At 46.2% G+C, this 20,791-nt stretch overlaps 1 protein-coding gene across 2 annotated transcripts in view; it reads right to left on the bottom strand.

The window, feature by feature from the left end:
* The window catches only part of ftz-f1 (ftz transcription factor 1), a 562,461-nt gene that overhangs the window by 31,867 nt on the left and 509,803 nt on the right, over positions 1-20,791 (bottom strand). For both annotated transcript variants that reach the window (XM_071589931.1, XM_071589930.1), the window contains one exon: positions 641-1,560. In XM_071589931.1, the coding sequence (XP_071446032.1) occupies positions 641-1,560 (920 nt within the window). The remainder of the gene's footprint in view (positions 1-640; positions 1,561-20,791) is intronic.

Genomic DNA, 20,791 nt, shown 5'->3' with positions numbered 1-20,791 from the left:
TACGAAATTACATACACAGCCATATGATCTTCAGAAAATTGAACTTGTGGCCTCAATACTTTGCCTGAGATTCAATTTTAACGCTTAATCAATCGACGATGAAAAATGAGACACATAGCCACATCCTCTACGACATAAGCGAACCTCAAAAATAGTTGTAGGCATTATAATTGATTTTGTCTCAGCGCAGTGTTTGAAGTCTTTCAGTAGAAAAGAGTGCCTATATATGTTTGCGTCATTGACTAAAAAAAAGACCAAGTTTTAGCGAGCGAATAAATACTACTAAGTAGGCACTAATGCTTACATATGTGACGTTTAGATAAGCCTCGGAATTTAATTCACGAAATACGGTAACAATGTCCATCAAGTGAAGATTGCAACGGCTAGGTTTTTCATGACCAATTAAATAATAAACTAATAGCATACACCAGCGCACTGAGATGTATATGTGATAAAAGGAACATTGCTAAAATTATCATAAATGCTTCTTTTATGAACACTGACCGAACGAATGGGATGCAAAATAGATGTGAGCGAGCCATCCTACTTAAGTCATAATTCTGAGCTAAGATGACGAATTATCATTGGCCAAACACGGCTGGGAGGGAGGAAAATGAAATCACTGCGCAAAGATCTTTACCTTGAGGTCCTTGAAAAAGACGGAGTTTCTGGCCCAGTCCACTTGGGAGAAAAGGTTCTGGTCAAGCACTTTGCACATTAGTTCGAAGAGGTCCACTTCGCACTGGTTGTATGTCTGATTCTGAAGCAGACCGAAAAGAGAGTTCTGCCATTCCCTGTCGTCCACACCCGCCACAAAGTCTCGGATCAAAGGGGACACCTTCACCACACTCGAGGACGGCGTGCCAGGCGCACCGGAGTTCGACGCTCCCGCCGCCGCCGGCGCGCCTCCGCCACCCTCCCCGCCGTTGGACAACACACCCTCGTAGTGGAACGCCTTGGGGGACAGCGAGTGCGGGGACGGCGTGGTTGAGTTGGGGCTGGACCAGAGCTTGTGATCCGCTCCGGAGGCGAGGACCAGGGGACCGGTGTTGGCACTGCCACCGCCGCCGCCCAGCTGGGCTGCCGCAGCGGCAGCAGCAGCCGCCGCCGCTGCTGCTGCGGAGGCCGCCGCCGAGGCAGAGGCTCCCTGGACACCCTGACCCCCTTGTCCGCCGCCACCATTGCCACCGCCGGCCGATCCTGCGCCGCTCTGCGTCGCCCCACCCATCGGCGACGGCGACGAGTCCGGCGAGGAGGTGAGCGAAGAAACTTGTGGTATCTGGATCTCCTGCTTGATGTGAAGGCTGGAGCCACCGCCAGCCGAGCCGACGAAGCCCTGCGGACCGTAGCCGAGGTTGAGGGCTTCGCTTCCCACGACTCCAGAGGCACCGGAGGCCCCGGAGGCGCCAGAAACCGAACCCGAACCCATAGGGTGCGACCGGTTGACGATTTGTATGGCAAGCTGCCTTTGCCTGAGCATCTGAAGCTTCCTTGCTCGGTCTCTCTTGTACATGGGGCCGAATTTGTTCCTCCCGCCGCGCATTCTGTCGGCTCTCACCGCTGTGGAAAAAAAACGGAAAAAATCATTAGCATTTTCTTACGACGATATATAAACAGCATTGTTCAGGGCGAAAACCACCACTAGCAGTGACATACATGAGACCAGCTGGATTTACAGCCGAGTTGACAATTACTTTGGTAAATAATACATTTTTGTTCAGTGATTATTCACAGATAATTAATTAATTGGGAAAGATAAACAGAAACTGCGTTTACGGTATTCTCACCACACCGTGTAAGCACCTTGTAGAAACGTTCACTATATGAGTAACAATGCTAGTAAATCCTGAGGCTCCTGAGCCTTCTATAATCCACACATTTGACGCAGCGTGATTTTTTTCACAACAAACCCAAATATCCAAGTGAAACAGCCAGCCTGTCGTAATGAAGGTCGAATGACGACAATCCAATTGTCTGGTACCAGTAACAGCATTTTGAAACGAGCGCACAAGGATGACAATGACGTCCCAAACGTTAGACGTCGAAAACTTTCTAATCCGTGAATCATGTGCAACGTTTATTAATTTTCTCTCTCGTCATCCACAGCGCTTTTTACTTTACATGCAATCTGAACGGTGCGTTTCTCCACCGCCGCCGTTGCGAAACCAACCCCTACTTCCTCCGGCGAGTGAAAATTATGGCAAAAAGAGGAGGAGGGAGACCAAGCCATGCCGAGACAACGATGGTCGCAATCACACGCTATCATCCCGCATCACGGGCGTTTTTCACTCCCACGTCGACACCTCATCATCTGGCCACTCGAGCAGTGGACGAGGGTAGTAGGAGGAGGATGGGTGGCGGGGACGACTTCAGGGGCGGCGCAAATGGGGGAACACGACATTATGATAAGAGGGAAAGAGACCCTGACCCACTTGGCCGATGGATACAAGGAGATCGTAAATTTAAACACTCGACACCCACATAAGCGTTCTCTTCGAAGAGAGAGACAGAAATAAGATCCCTTCCTCCACTCTTATTCATATCATTACGAACAGGGAATCGCACGCCGACGCCGACGATTTGCCCTATCAGAATGTTCAGTGGTTAATCCCGGTTTAAACAATTAAAAAAAATGAATGTATGATCGCCGATCTATATCTGGAACCATAACAACAGGTTGCGTATCACCGGCGACGAACAAGAGTGATCCATAATCATTGAGTCAATATTTAAATAATAAAATAGACAGAAAACGAAACAAAAATATACAAGTATGAATGCCATGACTAAATATTAATAACCATTATGAAATCAAGAGGAATATTTGCCTATGGAGTACCTGGGGATCAATCTTCAAGGCAACTAGAACTGGTCCTTTGGTCATTTATATGAAAAAGTATCTGAGCTGAGATTTCCCTTACGTCTCTTGATAGAAATGGGCAATCTGGAATTCAAATCCGACATTTTTTTATTGGTTGGGTGCTATCAGATGCTGAAATTTGCGAATTGAAACAAACGAAATATTCAAAACCTATTTGTGTAAGTTTTGTTTGATCCTACCATACAGTCAAGTGGTAAATTAATAATGTGAACTACATGGTCTAAAAAAAATAATGATAATTCCGCTATTTTCTCAAGTTCATAACTTCCACATTTTTACAATTCTGCATGATATGTTAGGCTACGTCATAGAATATACGTTTAAAGTTGAATATTTCAGTATTATTATCATTATTACCACTATGATTTACAAAAGATACATCAGACTACAATAATGGAAGCCGAAATAGAGGGTTAATCACATAGGGGGAAATGAACCGGGGACATCTTAACTTTCTCATTCCCAATAGTCCAGGGGTAGAGCACTGGACTACTGACCGGAGGGCTCGGGTTCGATTCCAAGACAAAGCCTCTCTGGGTACCCTCAGCTCAACCAAAGCTGTGTGATTTTCTTCCTGGATAACCATAATCGGCATAGGGAAAGAAACTGCCCCCCTACCCTGATATGTGAATTTCACACGCCGTCCGTCTTAGTATTCGGTGAACTATACCAAACCGATCTTCGGGTTGATAATTGTGTTCATGGTTAATTCCCAAAATATTTTAACTCTATATCTAACTTCTACAAGTGACTACTGGCCGTAGTCAAGAAGTGGAAGGGTTGCTTAGCTAGCTCTAAAGCAATTTTCAAAATTTTATGCACGACGACGCTTTAGAATACAGGGTTTTAATAAATACATTACAAGTTCCATTCTTCACGAGAGGGGTCATCCGTGTAATGCCATGCGGCCAGATTTCCATAAGAAGTCTAATCACGTGACGAGCAACGACATCATGGCCGAGGTCTTTATTGAATGGTGAGCATTAAGTGATGATGGTTTGCGTCCATCCTTTCAGGAGTTAACGGCGAGTGAATTAGCCATGGAAATACTGATTTCTAAAAGCGGACATTTATCAAGAGGCCTGCGAATCGAAGGAGTACCACTCGCGGATTTCGGTGGCGGAGTGGGTGGGATACAACAGGTATGAGAGAGGCACGGCTTAGGATCGACAATCGACTTGCTCCCGCAACCCGCCCAATCGCAAATACGCACTGACGCACGCACACACACGCTGGTCACGTGACCGGAAGAAGTCGAAAAAATCCAGAATTCGGCACGAGGACGCGTCCTTGGGATCACGGAATGGGAAGTGAGAAAGAAGCATACAGGAAAGGTTTTGCAGGGAGTAGTGGGGGTGGGTGGGAGGAGGTGAGGAGGGGAAAGGCTGGGAGAGAGGGGGGGACGAATAAAAATAGATCTTCGGATTGGTTGTTGGGAGGGAGATCGAGAGGGAATGAGGAAAATGGTAAGAGGCTTACCAACAATTTTGCTACCACTCGAATTAAAACCAAGGCCACAACTCCAGGACGGCAGGGTGATTTTTTCAACATTTCCTTCAAGAACGTTGAACTCACAATGGGCAAATATTTGACTGGGAAATATTTTACAACGCCTTAAGAAAACGACCAAGCTTTATGCATATTCAATGAAAATGCGAGACTGCTAACATGCCGACTTGCAGAGACATCGACGCACAAGAATGAAGATGGGAAAAAGAAAAATGCATTCTCGTATAAATGCACGGTTAGAGTTAACACATGCGTATACCTGGAGAGAATAATTGCTACAATACCAGATAAGTGGATAAAATCACTGGTAAATGAAGTCCCCGATTTTTAAGGGCACTGCAATGATGCTTGGAGAATTTGATTGTACTCTGCAAGCTTGCGAGTTTGGAGCATAGAATTAGGCCACGGTTTGTGATTTTACATCCCACGAGTGATACATTAACTTCCTGGTAAAACTATTTAAACTACAAGTGTTTATTTACTGCACAACACCTCTCTCTCAGAATGATCAAATTAGAGCCAATACAACTTTATTTAGAATCCTTTACTTCTACACTTCAAATGTAATTTGGAAATGCAATATCTTAGAGGAGTCTTTCATTAGTCACTGAGCTCGTGTATCATAGTTTATGGTCATTGGCAAGGAACTCCAAAATTCTCGGCCTACATGAACCTTTAAAATTGTAAAATACGAAAAACATAACTAAGCCCCTAAAGGGTAAAATTTACTTATAAGGCGTGTAATAGATTAAAAACCCAGCAGCAAACGTTTGATCGAATGAACAAAAATGAAACCACCACCTACATATTTTAAAATCGTTTCTTATTTTACATGAAACGAATTTCGAAGAAGCCGTTACGAAGGCTAAACAAACATTTTTTTCCGGAACACGCCCACAATTTCCCTCGAGGAAAATAGCTCGAATCCTTAAGAGAGAAACATTTGAAACGCCTCATTGATAAATTTCTGAAAGGGGGAAAAGATAAGGGAAATCGCACGGCAGTATAATAAAACCGACCCAAGTGATGCATTGCAGTTGTACCCGTTCGATGATCACACGTAAGTTATGAATTGCAAGCACTTGACCCGCGAAGTAAACCAGACGTTCATTGGTTGAGTGGACGCGGAAACTCCCGATTGACTGAAGACTGAATCGGCATCACTTCCTCAAACAAACTCACGCTATCGATCAATGCTTAATTTTGCAATACACTGAGCGAGGAGTACACCAAATAAAAAGTTTTATGCCAATTATCGTCACCGATTACGATCAAGAGTACTATATGCCTTCTTCTCTGCTTTAGCTCCTTGGATCATCGATTTTCGGACCTCGAAGATGTGTGTTATAATGTATACGCGAAATTATCGTTTGAACATTTTCGCACACTTCCACAGCGAACGCGTTGAGGAGACGAAAATAAAGAAAGAATCGACTGTCGATGGCTTCGAGCATCGCGTGGTGATGATTCCCAGGCTAAAAGTGGCCTCCAAATCGGATAGGTAATTTGCCTACCCGTCGGAACGAAGCATTCGGCAGTCAGATATATTAGAGGCCCCGAAGCAATGCGCCGCTGACGGGAAAGGAGGACCGAGGGTCGACGTCGATCACGATCCGGAAAGAAAATAAATATCAGCGCAAAAAAAAAGATGGAAACGAAGCGAATTTCTTCAAAATTATATCGCCTAGGCGACCACGAGGGCGCTCGAATCCTAAGGGGATGACGACTGTTGCGGGATGTTCGGGGGGATGAGGGGCACGGGTGGGGGTAGGGAGGAGGTGGGGAAGTAGATAGGGAGGGTGGGGAATAGGTGGGAGTGCAAGCCACCCTCCCCTCTTAACAATCACCCCTCTCCCCAACCCTCCCTCACCCACCATCCCACTTTTTCACGCTTGGGGAGATCACTCTCCGGCGGCGGCCGAGTGAAAATCCTCCTTATACTTTCCCTCGTCCTTGAAATGCTTGCGTAATAATCGCCGTGTTTACAAGCGACGAGCCGAGAGTAACTCTCTTGTCGGCGGGACTTGGGATGAGCGGCGTTGCCTAGGAGACGGGAGGAAGGAAACGAGCTGCCGCCGCCTTAGGAATGGAAGCACTGCTATTATGCGCGACGGGGAGATAGGTGGTGGCGGGGGGAGGGGAACGGGCCGGGGGTGGAGGAAGGGGTGGGAACAGTGTGGCGGCATCGAGGTATTTCGGGCAGTGTCACGGGGAAACACGAGAAACTGGGTACAATGCAAAGCGTCGAAATTTCGGGACGGATTCTTGTCCACAATATCTTAATCATCGAATTAAAATCAGAATTCCACCAAATCGTCCCTTTTTTGCGAAAGTCCACAGGTGAGGAATAAGTTGCCGAGTGGGTCAGATCGATAATTTTCAAGCTGTTTCGTACACCTAATTCCGGCCACACATTATTGATAGAGGCTTAGAAGAAAATGACTACTGAAAACCAATGATCACATTCCGTGAAGGCACCCTTCTCTTTTCCCGCTGAAGAAGTACAGAGATGGGTATCTGACCTGTGAGCCGACGGGTTGCTTCAGAATCAGCGGGTATGATGCGAAATAATGTATCCTAAAATACGTACGTCAATGTGACTGAGAAACATCGCCATCATATGAGCCTTAAAGAACGATATCCCCAAAATCGGTGGGAGCAAAAAAAAATAAGGATTGCAGAAATATTCATATCAAAATATGTTCCTCTCCTCCGGATCTATTTAGCGAGATCGGTCAGTTTTTCTTCGAAAGGGTTCGACCATCTGCATTTGAGAACTAAATCCGATATGAATTCATAATTCCGCCCCTCGGTTGATCAAATAATCTCATCACACGGCCGATAGCTTCACCGAGTGACAAGCTTTTTCTCCCAGTATTGATTATACTGTTTATGATTTAAAAAACCCAGAAATAACACACCTTTTATTACCACTGATACTGATTTACTAAAACGGCGTAAATCTTTTTCTCGTCGGAAATTTCTCTTGAAACCGCTTGTCGCTGACGATTAACAATAAAATAATACGACAGAACTGCGATCAAATTATCATTAAAATGCAGAAATTTCAGAGTGTAAAAATTACTGGGATCCCAGTCAAGGCGAATGATTTTTGCACTTTGAAATGTCTGCCTTTTAATGAAAATTAACGGACGACTCCGTTAAAAGTTACTGTAGCGCCATCACCCGCAGTTCTTCAAATTATATTTCACATTGCCCATTTTCCATTAATACACTATCAATGCACAAGCAATGCCCGAATTTTTTCGGAACTAAAAAGTATCTCTCTCTCTCTCTTAACGTTGATGGACAGGACATGGTTACGGCGTCACGAGGCAAGCTACGCTACTGCGTCGCATTCAAAGGGCTCCTTTCCCTGCTCCTCTCCAACCGCGCATTAAAATAGGTGGGAGGCGATAGACGCCTTTAGGGGGAGGAGGAGGAAGGCGGAGGGGAGTTGGGGGGTAGGAGCATTAAAAAGAATGCAAAACGAATCGAGTGGAAGGGGGAGAATGAAGCAGGTGGAAGCAAAATGCTTTGGGGGACACCCATCACTCTGTCGTTCGCGAAGAAATAAGATTCGACGCGGCTGCTTCAGAAACCTGCGGAGGAGGAGACGTTGAAAATCCTAATCCAATGGGTCTCGCACACAAGGACGAACGAAAATATCCCACCGCGTCGAAAGCATTACGTGATACCGACTTTGAGGCCGACCGTGGCATCCAGCTCTTATCAGGAGACACTCATTGCGCGAGGCGTAAGATCCAAACAAAACAATCCATTCTCGTGGAACGCTGTCGATGGGAGTTTCGAAATGAATTGACGCGGATAGAGAGAAAAACGGCACACGCAGATCTCGGCGAACCAATTAGAAAAAAAAGATACTTGGCCAACGAAGACGCGTTGTCCCGGCGCTTAAAACCGGACCAATAACACGTCATGCTGCGGGATATTTCACTGATACATTAGGGCTTAACCTGGCATCAGACCCTTGAAAGTAAGTATTCACAGTGGAAATGCACGACGCCTACCACTGGATGTAAAAAATTCAAAGCATTTTTATTTTTCCTTTTATCACTGAAAAAACTGGTTCAATGACACTGTGTAACATTCACCAGATTCCAGAAATCGCATCAACTTTTGACGTTCGCAGTGCATTCCGCTTGTACCTGAATCTTTCTCGCGAATAATGGCGAGAGCAACAACCTATGAGTGAAATAATCACAATGAAAGCAACATGTAGTAAATTATTAAAAATACAACTGGAATTCGCGCCTATACTGCGTATATTTCGCAGAGCATCAGTATAAAATCACCAATTCCATACCAATCAGGTTCCATTCCCTTAGGGGGTGGGGGCATTTATTTGAAAGTATTGTTCCAATTAATAGAAAAACACTGAGCCAAATTGTGACGTAGGCGTCACAATTTGTGACGCCAGACGTCACAATTTGACTCTGTTCACACACTGGGTGCAGTAGGGTGCACTGGGTGGAAAATCCTGCAACCTTAACTAAATCCGGTAACCTAAACTTATATTCGGTCCGCCTCTTGAAACTATTAGCCAAATAATGATTCAACACAGCTTTCACACAGACAACGTGATCGATACAATTCTTTGACCCCACACATTCGCGCATATTTTTCACAGCATACGTGATTTAGAATCCTTAAGATTGCGTCCACGGTCGTTTCAAGTGGACTTATAAATTAACATGTGTCTTTGAAAAATGGACCACCAATCAACTCACAAGTCAACTACATTTGTACTCATATCCCGAACGGGCCTGAATGAAAAAACAACCCGGCCTGTCACCCTCCACCCGCCCCTCAAGCAAAATGAAAGACGAACGGGGAACAACAATTTTTAATAATCGAGCGAACCGATCGCACAAAAAACCCGCCGGGATAGAAAACATCGCTCTGACTGGGTGTAAAAAAGGTGGAGAGGGGGCGGGGGAGCGAGGCTGGCGGGGAAGCAAGAGGGCGGAGGAGGGGGGCGGAGAACAACGGACCTCGGTTCCGATTGACGAATTCCTCTCCTGGTCGCCGGTGATGCTGTGCGTGCGTGTCCAGCGGGTGAGAAAGATAGAGAGCCGGCGAGGAGTGGGTGGGAGGGAGGAGAGAGAGCGAGCAGGTGGGCGAAAAAGGGGAGGGGGCGAAGAGAAAGAGAGAGACAGGAGAGTGAAGCGGGCAGGGGCGGCGCGCACACAGTCACTCTCATGCACACACGACCCGGTGCACTCGAAACGAAGCGATTATCGGAATTCAGGAATACGAGCCCGTGAGCCGAAAGGGGTGGAAGAGGTGGAGTGGAGGAAGGAGTGGGTTGGTTTCGGTGGGACGGAGAAAGTGGAGGGAGGGATGGAGGCAAGAAGCTCTTGGGTGACTGCCAGACACGTGCATGGCGTCTCCCCGTGGGATGGGGCCGGGAGGGCGGAAAGGAAGGAGGTAGGAGAGGGGAAAAAGTTCATGTGAGCCCCGAGGGGCACGGATACGCGGGGACGGGGAGAGGAGGGGGGCGGGTGTTGGTGGTGGTGATTAATAAGCACGGCGGTGCATTGTTTTCCCGGGCGGAGGGTGGATTTCGGGAGGGGGGAGGAGTACGCTCCCCTTCCACCTCCCATGGCCGGAAAGGCGCAGGGGAGCGAGGACACATAGTCGACGAGGGAGCGGTCAACAGCAACATGCGGCTCAAAGATTACCAACGCAACGGAAAGAAGTGGCAGACACCAAAACCAACAGGGTAGAAAAAAAATTTTACTGAAGAATTTTTGGAGCATTGAATAGAAATGCAAGACGAAATTGGCATGACTTCGGGATAGTAACAAGGATGTAAGGGTTAGGATCATATTCATCATCAGAATCAAGGATGACATAACTTCATAACCATGCTCGAATCCGGAAAAAGAGAAAATTGTTGGCGGTACCATGATAGTAATAATATGTATGTAAATTATCAGCCTGGATGAAAATGCCATTCATTCTTTAAAAAACAGTTTTATCTGCATTTTAAAGTCGCAATAGAGATTATTTTTCATGACAGGAGGGTATAATAAAAGAATGCCGATTTCCATCTAACATGTGAATAAGGTCGCGGGAAACGTTAACAACACTATAACAGACGACATTTAATTGAGGAGGTAATTAAGCGCCTTTCAATAAAAGTCCCGAGCAATAAAGAAAAGGCATGCATCTTAAGATTGAACTTTAATTTGTGGAAATCGAGTTTTTTGAGTTAAGCTATTCGTCCTTTCCGAATTTCGCTGAAAATACAATATAACTATTTCGTGGAATCTTCAACTGGATTAACTTTCTGATGCCTGGAGAGGATCCCAGGAAAACATCGCGGGTCATATGGAGCATAAAAAAAGATTCCTTTAAAATCTCTCGATCGATGCGCGTCAGTTTTTTCCGGGTTTTAAAAGGAAATGCCCTTAGTAGTTAAGTGGATATTAAGAGCATTGACACGGAGCATAACAATTTGTTTTCCAAAAACTTGACTCGTCATACCACAAATTACGAGGAGAAATCAAATAACCACACATGCAGCGACGTCCAAGGTAAACCTAACCACGCAAGTAAAGAATGATCCAGTTGCTATAAATCCGTTAATTATGGGACGATTATGCCACGTGATCTAGCGAGAAGGAAGTTCGCGTTTCCAAGCGTGGAAACATCTTCCACCTCGTCCGCTAGTTCTTCATGCATGACGGATAAGGTATCACACGAATAGAGTGCAACCAAAGAAGTGACCTACGAGGGATAAGAGAGCCCAACATTTTTTTAGTATAGATCGCTCAAAAAGACCTTTCTTTTTTGACAAAATATTTGAGTGACTGAAACGATTTTAGAAGACTTTAAGCTAAATTCGGTACGAGTACATGACACTAAAAAATTAAAAATATGGAAAATATCCGCGAGACAAAGTAAAGGCCTGGCGTAAATTAAATACACGCAGGAAAACAATGAAATTGAAGGAAACAACAATGGCAAAATAAAAAATAGTATCATTAGGTATAGATTCAACAGATTCAGGCGAGATGTAATGGAAGTTCGTCATTATGAGAAACAAATTTGTACTCTGTAGAAAAGTGCAAATTTGTTTATAATTAGGTAGGCATACGGCGACTTAGCATATAGCCTATCGCCGAATCTTAAAATATATGCTGAATGCATCTTGCCGTTGAGTGCGAGATGTTATCAAATAATTGAATGCGACGGAAATCGAAGATTCCAAGGCGTCGAAATAATCTACACAACAACCACGCCGAGATCGCATTCGACTGACAACCTATAAAAGCCGAAGGCACCAATAACAGCCATCATTACAACAGATAACAACATTGGCCCCAAAAAGTCGCATGCATTTCGGTAGCGCCAGTTGATGAAACTGTCATCTCTCGTAATAACGTTGTGAATCGTTCCCGACGAATTCCTACTGATGACAGCGATATAGCGTCGTCACGAGTCTTGACGAGATGACGACACGACTTCGGGCAGAGTAATTTTTAGTCGCATTTGGATGATGAGTGGGCGAATGGAATCGAAACGGGAGTGAATTGCAAAGTGAATCGTACACCCAATCTTCCGCGAGTCGAATAAAAATGAGAGTTTCGGGGAAGAGATCACCTTCGGGAGTCGGAAAACAAGGAAAATGTGGACAGAATGACGCGACCCCGATTAGAAAAATAAGGACGGGAGGAGGTACATGCGATTCCGCGAACCCGTATAAAATAAAAGAAACAAGGGAGCAACTCCTTCCGCAAGGGCACTACTGCGGAAAGCGATGCAAGGATGCCGATTCTCTTCTCCGAAGCGGAGGAAGAGAATCGGGCGACGGGGAACGAAGACTCAAAAGCTCGAGACACTTCGATTGAGTCTTCCACGCAAGTCGTGTGCTTCCACCGACAGGCATGAGAGAGGTATGGCTTCTAAAACTTCCGGAACAACAGTTCCTCTTGGGAGCCAAAGATATCTATCCGGGCCAGGAATTCATCAAAAAAGGACAAATGTGAACCGAAAGATGCAGATTTCGCGTATTCATTCAAGGAAACGAATTTATTGAATAATATATATATATATATATATATATATATATATATGTATGTATGGGTAATATGCGATATATTCCATGACCGTGAATTCGAAGACAAGCTATTCCCAGGTTCGGAAAATGAAAAACTTCTCATTCATCACCAGAAATCGTTTATCCGTTACAATTGGGAATATTATGAGATAATATTATCACCGCATTCACTCATTATCTTCTAAAGGCGGAGCCATGTTTCTTAGTCTCTCTCCATCATCTACACTGTCCATTCTTTAATGAACCCTTAACATGGTTAAAGGAACAGGGCGGCATCATGGTTATTTGTATACGCGTACGGAACAAGACTTCAAGGCAATTTGAGAAATAATTACATCGACGAACTTCTTACCACATATTTTAAAATTAAAAGATTATTAATAAATCGTAAGTGTGTCCAGTTAGCACTAAGTGTGGGTGAATCGTAAGAAAAAGAGTCTTCACGGAATCATACTAATTCAATATTTGCTCGATGAACCCATTTAATAAGAACGCAACTCATCACATTAGATTATCAATTCGGCACCCTCGGCTCGAAGTATGCAATTCAAAGGGCATTATTTTTATAATTGCACGGAAATGCAAGCGGGATAGAGGGGTCTCATTCCGACACGTCGAATCCTCCCATCCCTGTAAACAAAAATTACTTTTTCGGCCAACGGGGGCCCGCCCAGATTTTTTAAACATCCCAACTCTCTCAAGAGAAGCGAGAAGGGCGGGGGGTATGCGGGAGAGAGAGAGAGGTGAGAGAGAGAAGGCCGAGAGAGCATTTGGGAGGGGGGCGGAGAAGAAAGGGAAAACAGAAAAAAGGAGGCAAAAGTCCCGGACTCGTTCGTCGTCAGTTGGAAAAGGCGAGGACTGGGGAAAGGAGGGTTGACGAAAGGGGATGGGGGATGGAGCGGAGGAACTGGGGACAAGGGTAGGTGGCAAGAGAGAGAGTATGGGAAGGGAGCGGAAATGGATGGGGTGGAAGGCGAATGGGAAATTGTGAGGGCATCAATTTCGTCAAATCCGCCAAGGGAGGATGGGCGGGGAGAGTGGGGAGGCTGGATGGGGGGAGGGGAAACGGGGGGGTGGGGGAAGAGGGGGAAAGAGGAATATGAAAGATTCGTGGAGATTTTTCACAGTCACACACAAGTTCGAGAGACGGAAGAGAGGGAGGGTTGGGGAGAGAGCGGAGAGGAAGCCGAGGGGGTCGCGGAGGGCGAGGTGCACCGAGCGGCACGGGGGGAAAGGAGTGAAGGTGGGGGGGGGCGGTAGAGTGAGGGGGCGGGGCGATGAAAAAAAGCCATGGTCGCGCTCGGTACTTAAAAGAGAGGAGATAACGCGAGTGAATGAATGACTGGAAAGCCGCGTCGTCGGGGCCACTGAAGACATGTGCATCACGCAACGAGCGCGCATTAAAACGCTCATTTTTTCCGTCATTACCCCCATATTTCCCAACCCCCTCTCCTTCTCTCCTCCTTTTAATGTGATCCATTTCCGATCCTTCCATTCCAGATTTAGAAATGAGAACCAAATGGAAAAATAAAATGAAAGTGGCTTCCTTTTCGACCAAACTTTGGGATTCACATCATCGGATGTGAATCCCATAGCACACTGCGAGCTGACGCGTCGGAGGCATGGATGATTTGATAAATGCACGGAGCCCGTCGCAGGACTGCATGCAACCCCTTGGGCACATGGGAAGGTTTTTGGTGACGGCGGGAGGATTTCCTTTAAGGACAAGCAAGTTATATTATGCTTCGAGCCAAATTTTACATCGATCAGTCACCATTGATCTGCGGAAGTGGTCTCGGGATTTGTTTTCGTCGGTTGGTCGAATCGATGACAAATTCGTTGCATTGGAGTAAATAGGAATTAATCCTGGTCTCGACGCAACGTCAACAGTCCAAAACGTCTTTTTTTGACGCCTTCACTCCATGCAACGATTAAGTCTCAAAGAATTTTTAAAATACCATCCACACGTGTGAGGAAGGCACGAAAAAGTGAGATCCCAAACAAAACCCACGGTTGAATTAGAACCGGGAAAAAGTGAAAGCTCTGGGCAATAAATATTCACTGGAGAACGCAGCAAATGAAACGAAGCAAATACAATAGGGACGAAGGATATTTAAAATTTAAAGTGATTACTTCATCATAATAAATCCGAGGCCACGGCGGCAGGGGAATATTAAATCGAGCAGGGAAGGATTAGGAAAGTAAAAATACTAGTTACAACCTGACAATGAAATCAGGAACGTAATTCACGGCGGAGTTTGAGGATACGTACAACTGCCAAATCCATCTAGCAGCACCTAGTGCGGTGTTTAACAGGTGAGCCAAAGCAGATTATTACGCATTATTCACGTAAATAGTTGTTAAACACGCATGCATAAGCATCGTATAACATCAATCTCAGAAGAGTAAAAGTGGCGGGGAAAGCCTAAGCAATGCCAGGCAGTAAACAACACGCGCACAATTTTCATTGCCACAAAAAATGTAACTATATTACGATAATTTAGTTTTCCTTCCACGTGACTTCGATGAGAATTTCCATACAAGAAAACAGCAGGCCTCCTGAGCGATTGATATCCAATAAAATAATTAAAACGTGTTCTAGCTTATCTGAAGTGTTGCTAATGCCGTCACGATCATTCTTTCATTCTCCGAACGCTATACACTGAACTTATGAAATGCTAACAATCCGGAATGCGACGGATCTTGGAAACCTCCCAAATTTCAAGGAGCAGAAAACATTCAATCAATGAAAAATATTACAGGGCTTCACGCTTCCATAAATAATTAGTGTGCGCTCTCTGATGAGAGTGCGTTTGATCCGACTTGATTTTCACAGCAGTGGGGAAGGTACTGCGCCAGGAGATTTCGATTGCTTCCAATGATTCCCCGCGCACATTACCGAAATATAGAATTGGGGATCAAACCCGAATAAGGTAACCAACCTTATCCCGTCACGTGTATCATGTTTCGGGATTATACGGGACGGGAGCATGTCGCTTGCTGGTACGGATGAAAACGGAACGGTTAACTCTAAATAGATGGAGAAGTAGTGAATAAATTAGATACCGCGCACCGAGTTAGATGTAATCAGTTCAGATCGCCTCGGAACGGAACGGTTAAGTCACATATTCCAGGGTGAGAATTTTTCCGATTTCAATCGCAGGCATTTCGAAGGCGGATAACTCGAAATAGACCGAAACTCTCACGTGCTCACACGAACAAAATCCTGTAGTGCAAGACATACTGCCGCCACCACTCCTGGTTTGCTTTCGGGAATAAATGCCATCCAGTTACAAGGGGATTAATCAGGTAAAGGAAAATTTTTGACATGTCTCTGGAGGTTGGTTTGAATGAACTGGGCGAGTTAATCGAACAACTCAACGCATTATATCTCATAAGTGGAAAAATATGTAAGACATGATCGCTTAACAAATTAGTCCTTAATCTGACTGCCCTCACTTCTTTATTAACGGTTAGGTAAATAAAGTTCAAGAGCATGAAATTTAGCTGTTCTTTGAGAAGAGCAGAAAGGACATTTACGTTGACTGAGAAGCCTTCACTTTGTAAAAGCAAGCAAGACCAACCCTGGAAACAAGGCAGCAATACACTTCCCAAAAGGTGAACCGGTATTCTCACTGGGAATACAAAGAAGTCAAGCCGCTTGAACTACCTAAAGGAACCCAACTCGTTCACCACCGTGCATATGGAAAACACGTACAAGCGAATCAATGCCATGATATGTACTTACAATCGACAAATTTTCTCGTTATAAGTTGACCAGTTTTAAGCTGAACTAACCACTACAAACGTTCCATAAACACGACATCCTGCTTGACATGGGTGGAATCACACATTTATACCAAGATATGCCATTTCTATCGCGTTTTTATTTATTTTAATTTCATACGCTTCACATTGACCCTTTAACGCATATAGATTTCGCCTGAACGGAGAATAAATATTGATACCGAAAACTATGTCACTGATAGACATAACAAAATTTCCCCGCTTTTAACTGTACGCCGTCAGCAGTGCTGGCGTCGGTCCCCTTTGTCTTTAACATCGAAAATCATAAATCCACTCGCCACTTTCCTTTGAAGTACTACTTAGAACTTTTAACTGTATTGAATAAGGAGTGTACCACCCAATCTCTCAGGGAGCCAAGTACCGGGAGTCTCGCATACGGTGGGAGGGGAGGCTCAAATGAGGGTGGCGTGGGAGTGGTGAGTTCATTGTGAGGAGGAGGAGGAGGACGGCGGGGTGAGATGAGATTCGAGAAGAAAGTGAGAGGAGAGAGAGGTATGATGGAATAGGTGGAGGAGGAGAGGATTTCCCACACGTGTCTCCCGGAGCACTGAATAAGGTCACAGAACTCCGTGACTGTTGGAAGGAGGGAGGGAGGGAGGAGTAGGTGGAGGAGGGGGTGGGGAGGACGGTTTCTCGGTGTGTGCGTACGGATGGGGAGAGGAGGAAGAATGCATCGAGGGCCGACTCATCCATCTCTCTCTCCGGTGCACTCGAAAGTGGAGGTCGGAGGCGGACTCGTTTTTTTTCTGACAGGAGGGGGAGAGGGGGTGCGCGTCTCTCTCTCCGAAACCCCACCCCCTCCCTTCCAACTTCCAATGCCGCGTCCGTGCCCGCCGTGAGGAGACTGGGATGGAGGATTGTCACGGGAGTGCGGCAGGTGGGGGAGCATTAAGGGCCGTTCGTAACCATTACCGCCACTAGGGTAGAGTAATGGGATATTCATCGAAACGATATTTTAAGTCTTGCGACTATTATGGACAATTTAAAGAGAAGGATAACGCCAAAGGTCGATCGATTATTATCACTGATTTGAAGAGTATTAGGTAGGTAGGATACACGATAAGATTAAAAAAACTATACTGACGATATAATCGACGTATGGCGTAAATGATACACCAGGTATTCCTTGATACACAGGTTAATTATCGCCGCGTCGAAGTACCTCTAACACCCATTCATTGTTCGATCTTTGAAATTGCATTCTGAATAGTCCTGCATTTGATTATTATTATTTATGTTCTACCGGTTAAGGAAGGTTTTGCATGGACAACTTGCACGACACATCTGCACTTATATGTTACTCCAAAAAAATCCCGAAAAAATATCGCCCTATCCAGTTAGTTTGAATACGAACTCTCACAAGCCTAAATCCCATCCGATAGCCCGAGCGCCACACTGCCTGGGCTTGTTGAGGGAATATAGGACGCCAGCCGTAAACAAGGGAAAGGAAATAACATTTGTGAACTTGTTCGTCTCCGTTCTCTGACATGTCCATGAAATAAGGAGGACGGAATGTTTATAACTTCTTCACATCGTCCAGTCAAATTCCCCAGATTGGTACATCTGCAACGCGCTCCATCCAGGGCCGACGCTCGGCGTCTCCACAGAAACAAACACCCCACCAAGTGCGCTCTTAGGCCCCGAAGAAACTACCCCTTGGGGGCTTACCACATACCGTGGGGAGTTATCGCCAAAGAGGTCTGCCAAAGTGCAGCTTTACCAAGGTGCAGAAATGCGCCTCCGTGGGAGTGGCGAGCAATAAACTGGTAATGGCGGCCGCACGTTATGACTCGGTTGGTTTCGGGCGGTCCACCCACGCGGACACGGAAACGGGAACATACCACGAGAAATGGGGTCGTGGAATACGCCAAAAGAATTTTAAAAAATTGTTGAAAAAAATTTAAGAAGCCATCTCGACACAGCGTCGCTCTCTTCGATAATTTGGCGCGCTTCGGAAACGACAAACGTTTGCCCTTCTGAAAACGTGCATCGTACGCTGCACATAATTTCACGTGTCCTAACGGTCACCAAACGCTGTGAATTCATAACGAGCATGAAAATTTCAACCGAATGAACCAATAACGTTTTCGACAAGATTCCCCCATTAGGATGAATGAATACCCTCCGAATTGTCGTGGGCACGAGTAAAGGCAAATGCACCCGGAGCTTTCTTCTCGCTCAATCCATTTTGGTTACCCAGCTACGCATCCGTGAAATCTCCACCATGAATATGCAAGAGGAAAAAATTAAATAGAAAAGACCGTTACAACGAGTCTTAAACAAGCCACTCAATAAAAACACGATGCCTTTGGCCCACGCATTTTCAAGGGAGACAATGGTGAAATACCACCAAAATAAGGAGTGGGAGGATGGCCGCTCGTGGATCGATCCGCGGGGCAATCACAGGGATCCCACCCGATATACTATATATCTTTCTTATGTATTTTTTTGAAAAAAAAGGTCACTCTGATGCAACAACTTGACAGTTTCCATGAACAATCGAGGAAGAGAGTTCTTCTTTTCAAACTTTAAGCCATCATCAAATGCTTTACATACTTCTATTTTCACTTCGCAAATATTTACATATATTATTATACAACTGTGCCAATTACGAACACGCACCAACAAACTCATATTTAAATCATTTTGGGGTAACATTGAAATTTTAAACAAAATGCTTACTTTTTCAGAAGGCATTAAACAGTTTTCATCAGAGGAAAGTACTTTTAACTTCTAAACACCAGGGTCCAACGGTTTTAAGAAACCCCGATGTAGAATGAGCGACTGGGGTTCACCGCGACTGAGCATGCACATTTTTCCCGGGAAGCAGCTTCAGTTTTTCCTCTTCGCTAGTTTTTCGAGACCCGCACATACACGTAGAGAAGATAAAAAAACGCCGATGATGGGGAGGGTAGGAGAGAGAGAAAGAGAGGGAGGGGGAAGGGAGAGATGGGAGCAATACTTTGATGACGAGATTGCGTGGACGGTGAGCGGATAAAGGGGAGGGAAGGAGAATGGGAGAGGAAAAGGGTGGGGGAGGGAGGAGAGGTTAAAAAGAGGGAAGAAGTACGAGCGAAGGAAGGATGAGATGGGAGGCGAGACTAAGCGAAGCGGAGGGGGAAAGGGTCGGGGGAGGGAGGTGGAGGAGACATAGAGTGGGGCAGAGGGGGTGGTGAGGCGGTGCGAGAAGAGAGGCGAGGGGGCAGAGAGGGGGTGCAGAGCGTGCATAATGGAGAGGAAGAGGAAAGGGAAAGGAGGCGGGCGGGATGGGGAGCGGGGGAGTGCGGGGGGCGTGGGAAGAGGGGCGACGGGGGGAGGAGACCCGGGGCAGGCACCGAGACGTCCGTCCGACAGAGGGGCCACACAGCAACGATGCACCAACCACCTCATTCCCCCACCCCGCCCCATCGCCTACCCACCCCCCAAATACCCCCACTCCCTCCTCGCCCCCAATCATCCCCCACACTCCCGCCCGCTATACGTGAGCGGGCCGACCCCACCCCTCCGCCTCCCCGGGCACGGACACACGTGTGACCTGCTTTTACGCCGAGGGAATGGTTACTGGAGGGAAAAGGGGATGGGAGGAGGCAAGGGGGAAGGGGCAGTGGAGTAGGCGGGGGCCGCGGTGAGGGAGGTGAGGTGAACAGTTTTGAGGAGATGGGAGGATGTATGTGTGCATGTACTCCCAAACTGAGCGCCAGGTCGAGCCTACCACGGAGGTGAAGAGCTTTTATCCCCGCCACCACCGACGACGAACCAAGACGAAGAAAGTACAACAAAAAAGTGTAATACAATAAAATCAGAGAGCATGTGGAGCAGTAGGCATAGATAGCATTCGACTCCAGACGGGATGATGATCCTGGGTTAAAATCCACGCGATGATACTGTGGACATCCTCGAGCTTTTTGGTTCACCGGATAGCACCACTCTGTTGAAACACCTATAGTGGTGCTGGGAAATGAGCAGACCCTCCAGTTCCTGAATTTCAAAATTCACTCTTAAGTACTTGAACGAAATGCGAGCACGCTTGCCCTCGCTCATCAAAATTAACCTTCGGAATGATCACTGCCGCACTATTCGTGGTAGTGGCGAGAAATAGAGAGAGAGTGAGAATTTGACGAGGAAAAACGAGGGAATCGATTTGCGCACCGAGTGGTCGTGAATCGGTTACCAAAGTAGAGGGGTCATCACTATTCCCGAGGAGGTGACGGAGAGAAGAGGAGGATAGGCTCTTGGTTTGGACTATGGTTTGTATCAGCCTTCGCGCCTCTTCTAGAGAAAACAGCCGCCACCGATCCGTGACGACGCTGCGCTCTTTCGAGTGAAGTGCGCAGCGCGGCGTGTGCGGCCGTGGTGGTGGCCGGGCGAGATAGCGAGAGGTAGGTGCATACCACTTGGGAGCACTCACGGCGATCGCTGGGCGAGAATTGGCCGAAGCGCAGAGGGAATGGAATCGCCGCCACCGCTTTTACTAGAGAGCCTCTGTCCGCTCTAACTGTTGAGGT

The sequence above is a fragment of the Hetaerina americana genome, unplaced genomic scaffold, assembly GCF_022747635.1.
Source record: "Hetaerina americana unplaced genomic scaffold, ioHetAmer1.1.p SCAF_4, whole genome shotgun sequence".
In the NCBI taxonomy this organism is placed as follows: Eukaryota; Metazoa; Arthropoda; class Insecta; order Odonata; family Calopterygidae; genus Hetaerina; species Hetaerina americana.
This window is presented reverse-complemented; position numbering and strand designations above follow the sequence as displayed.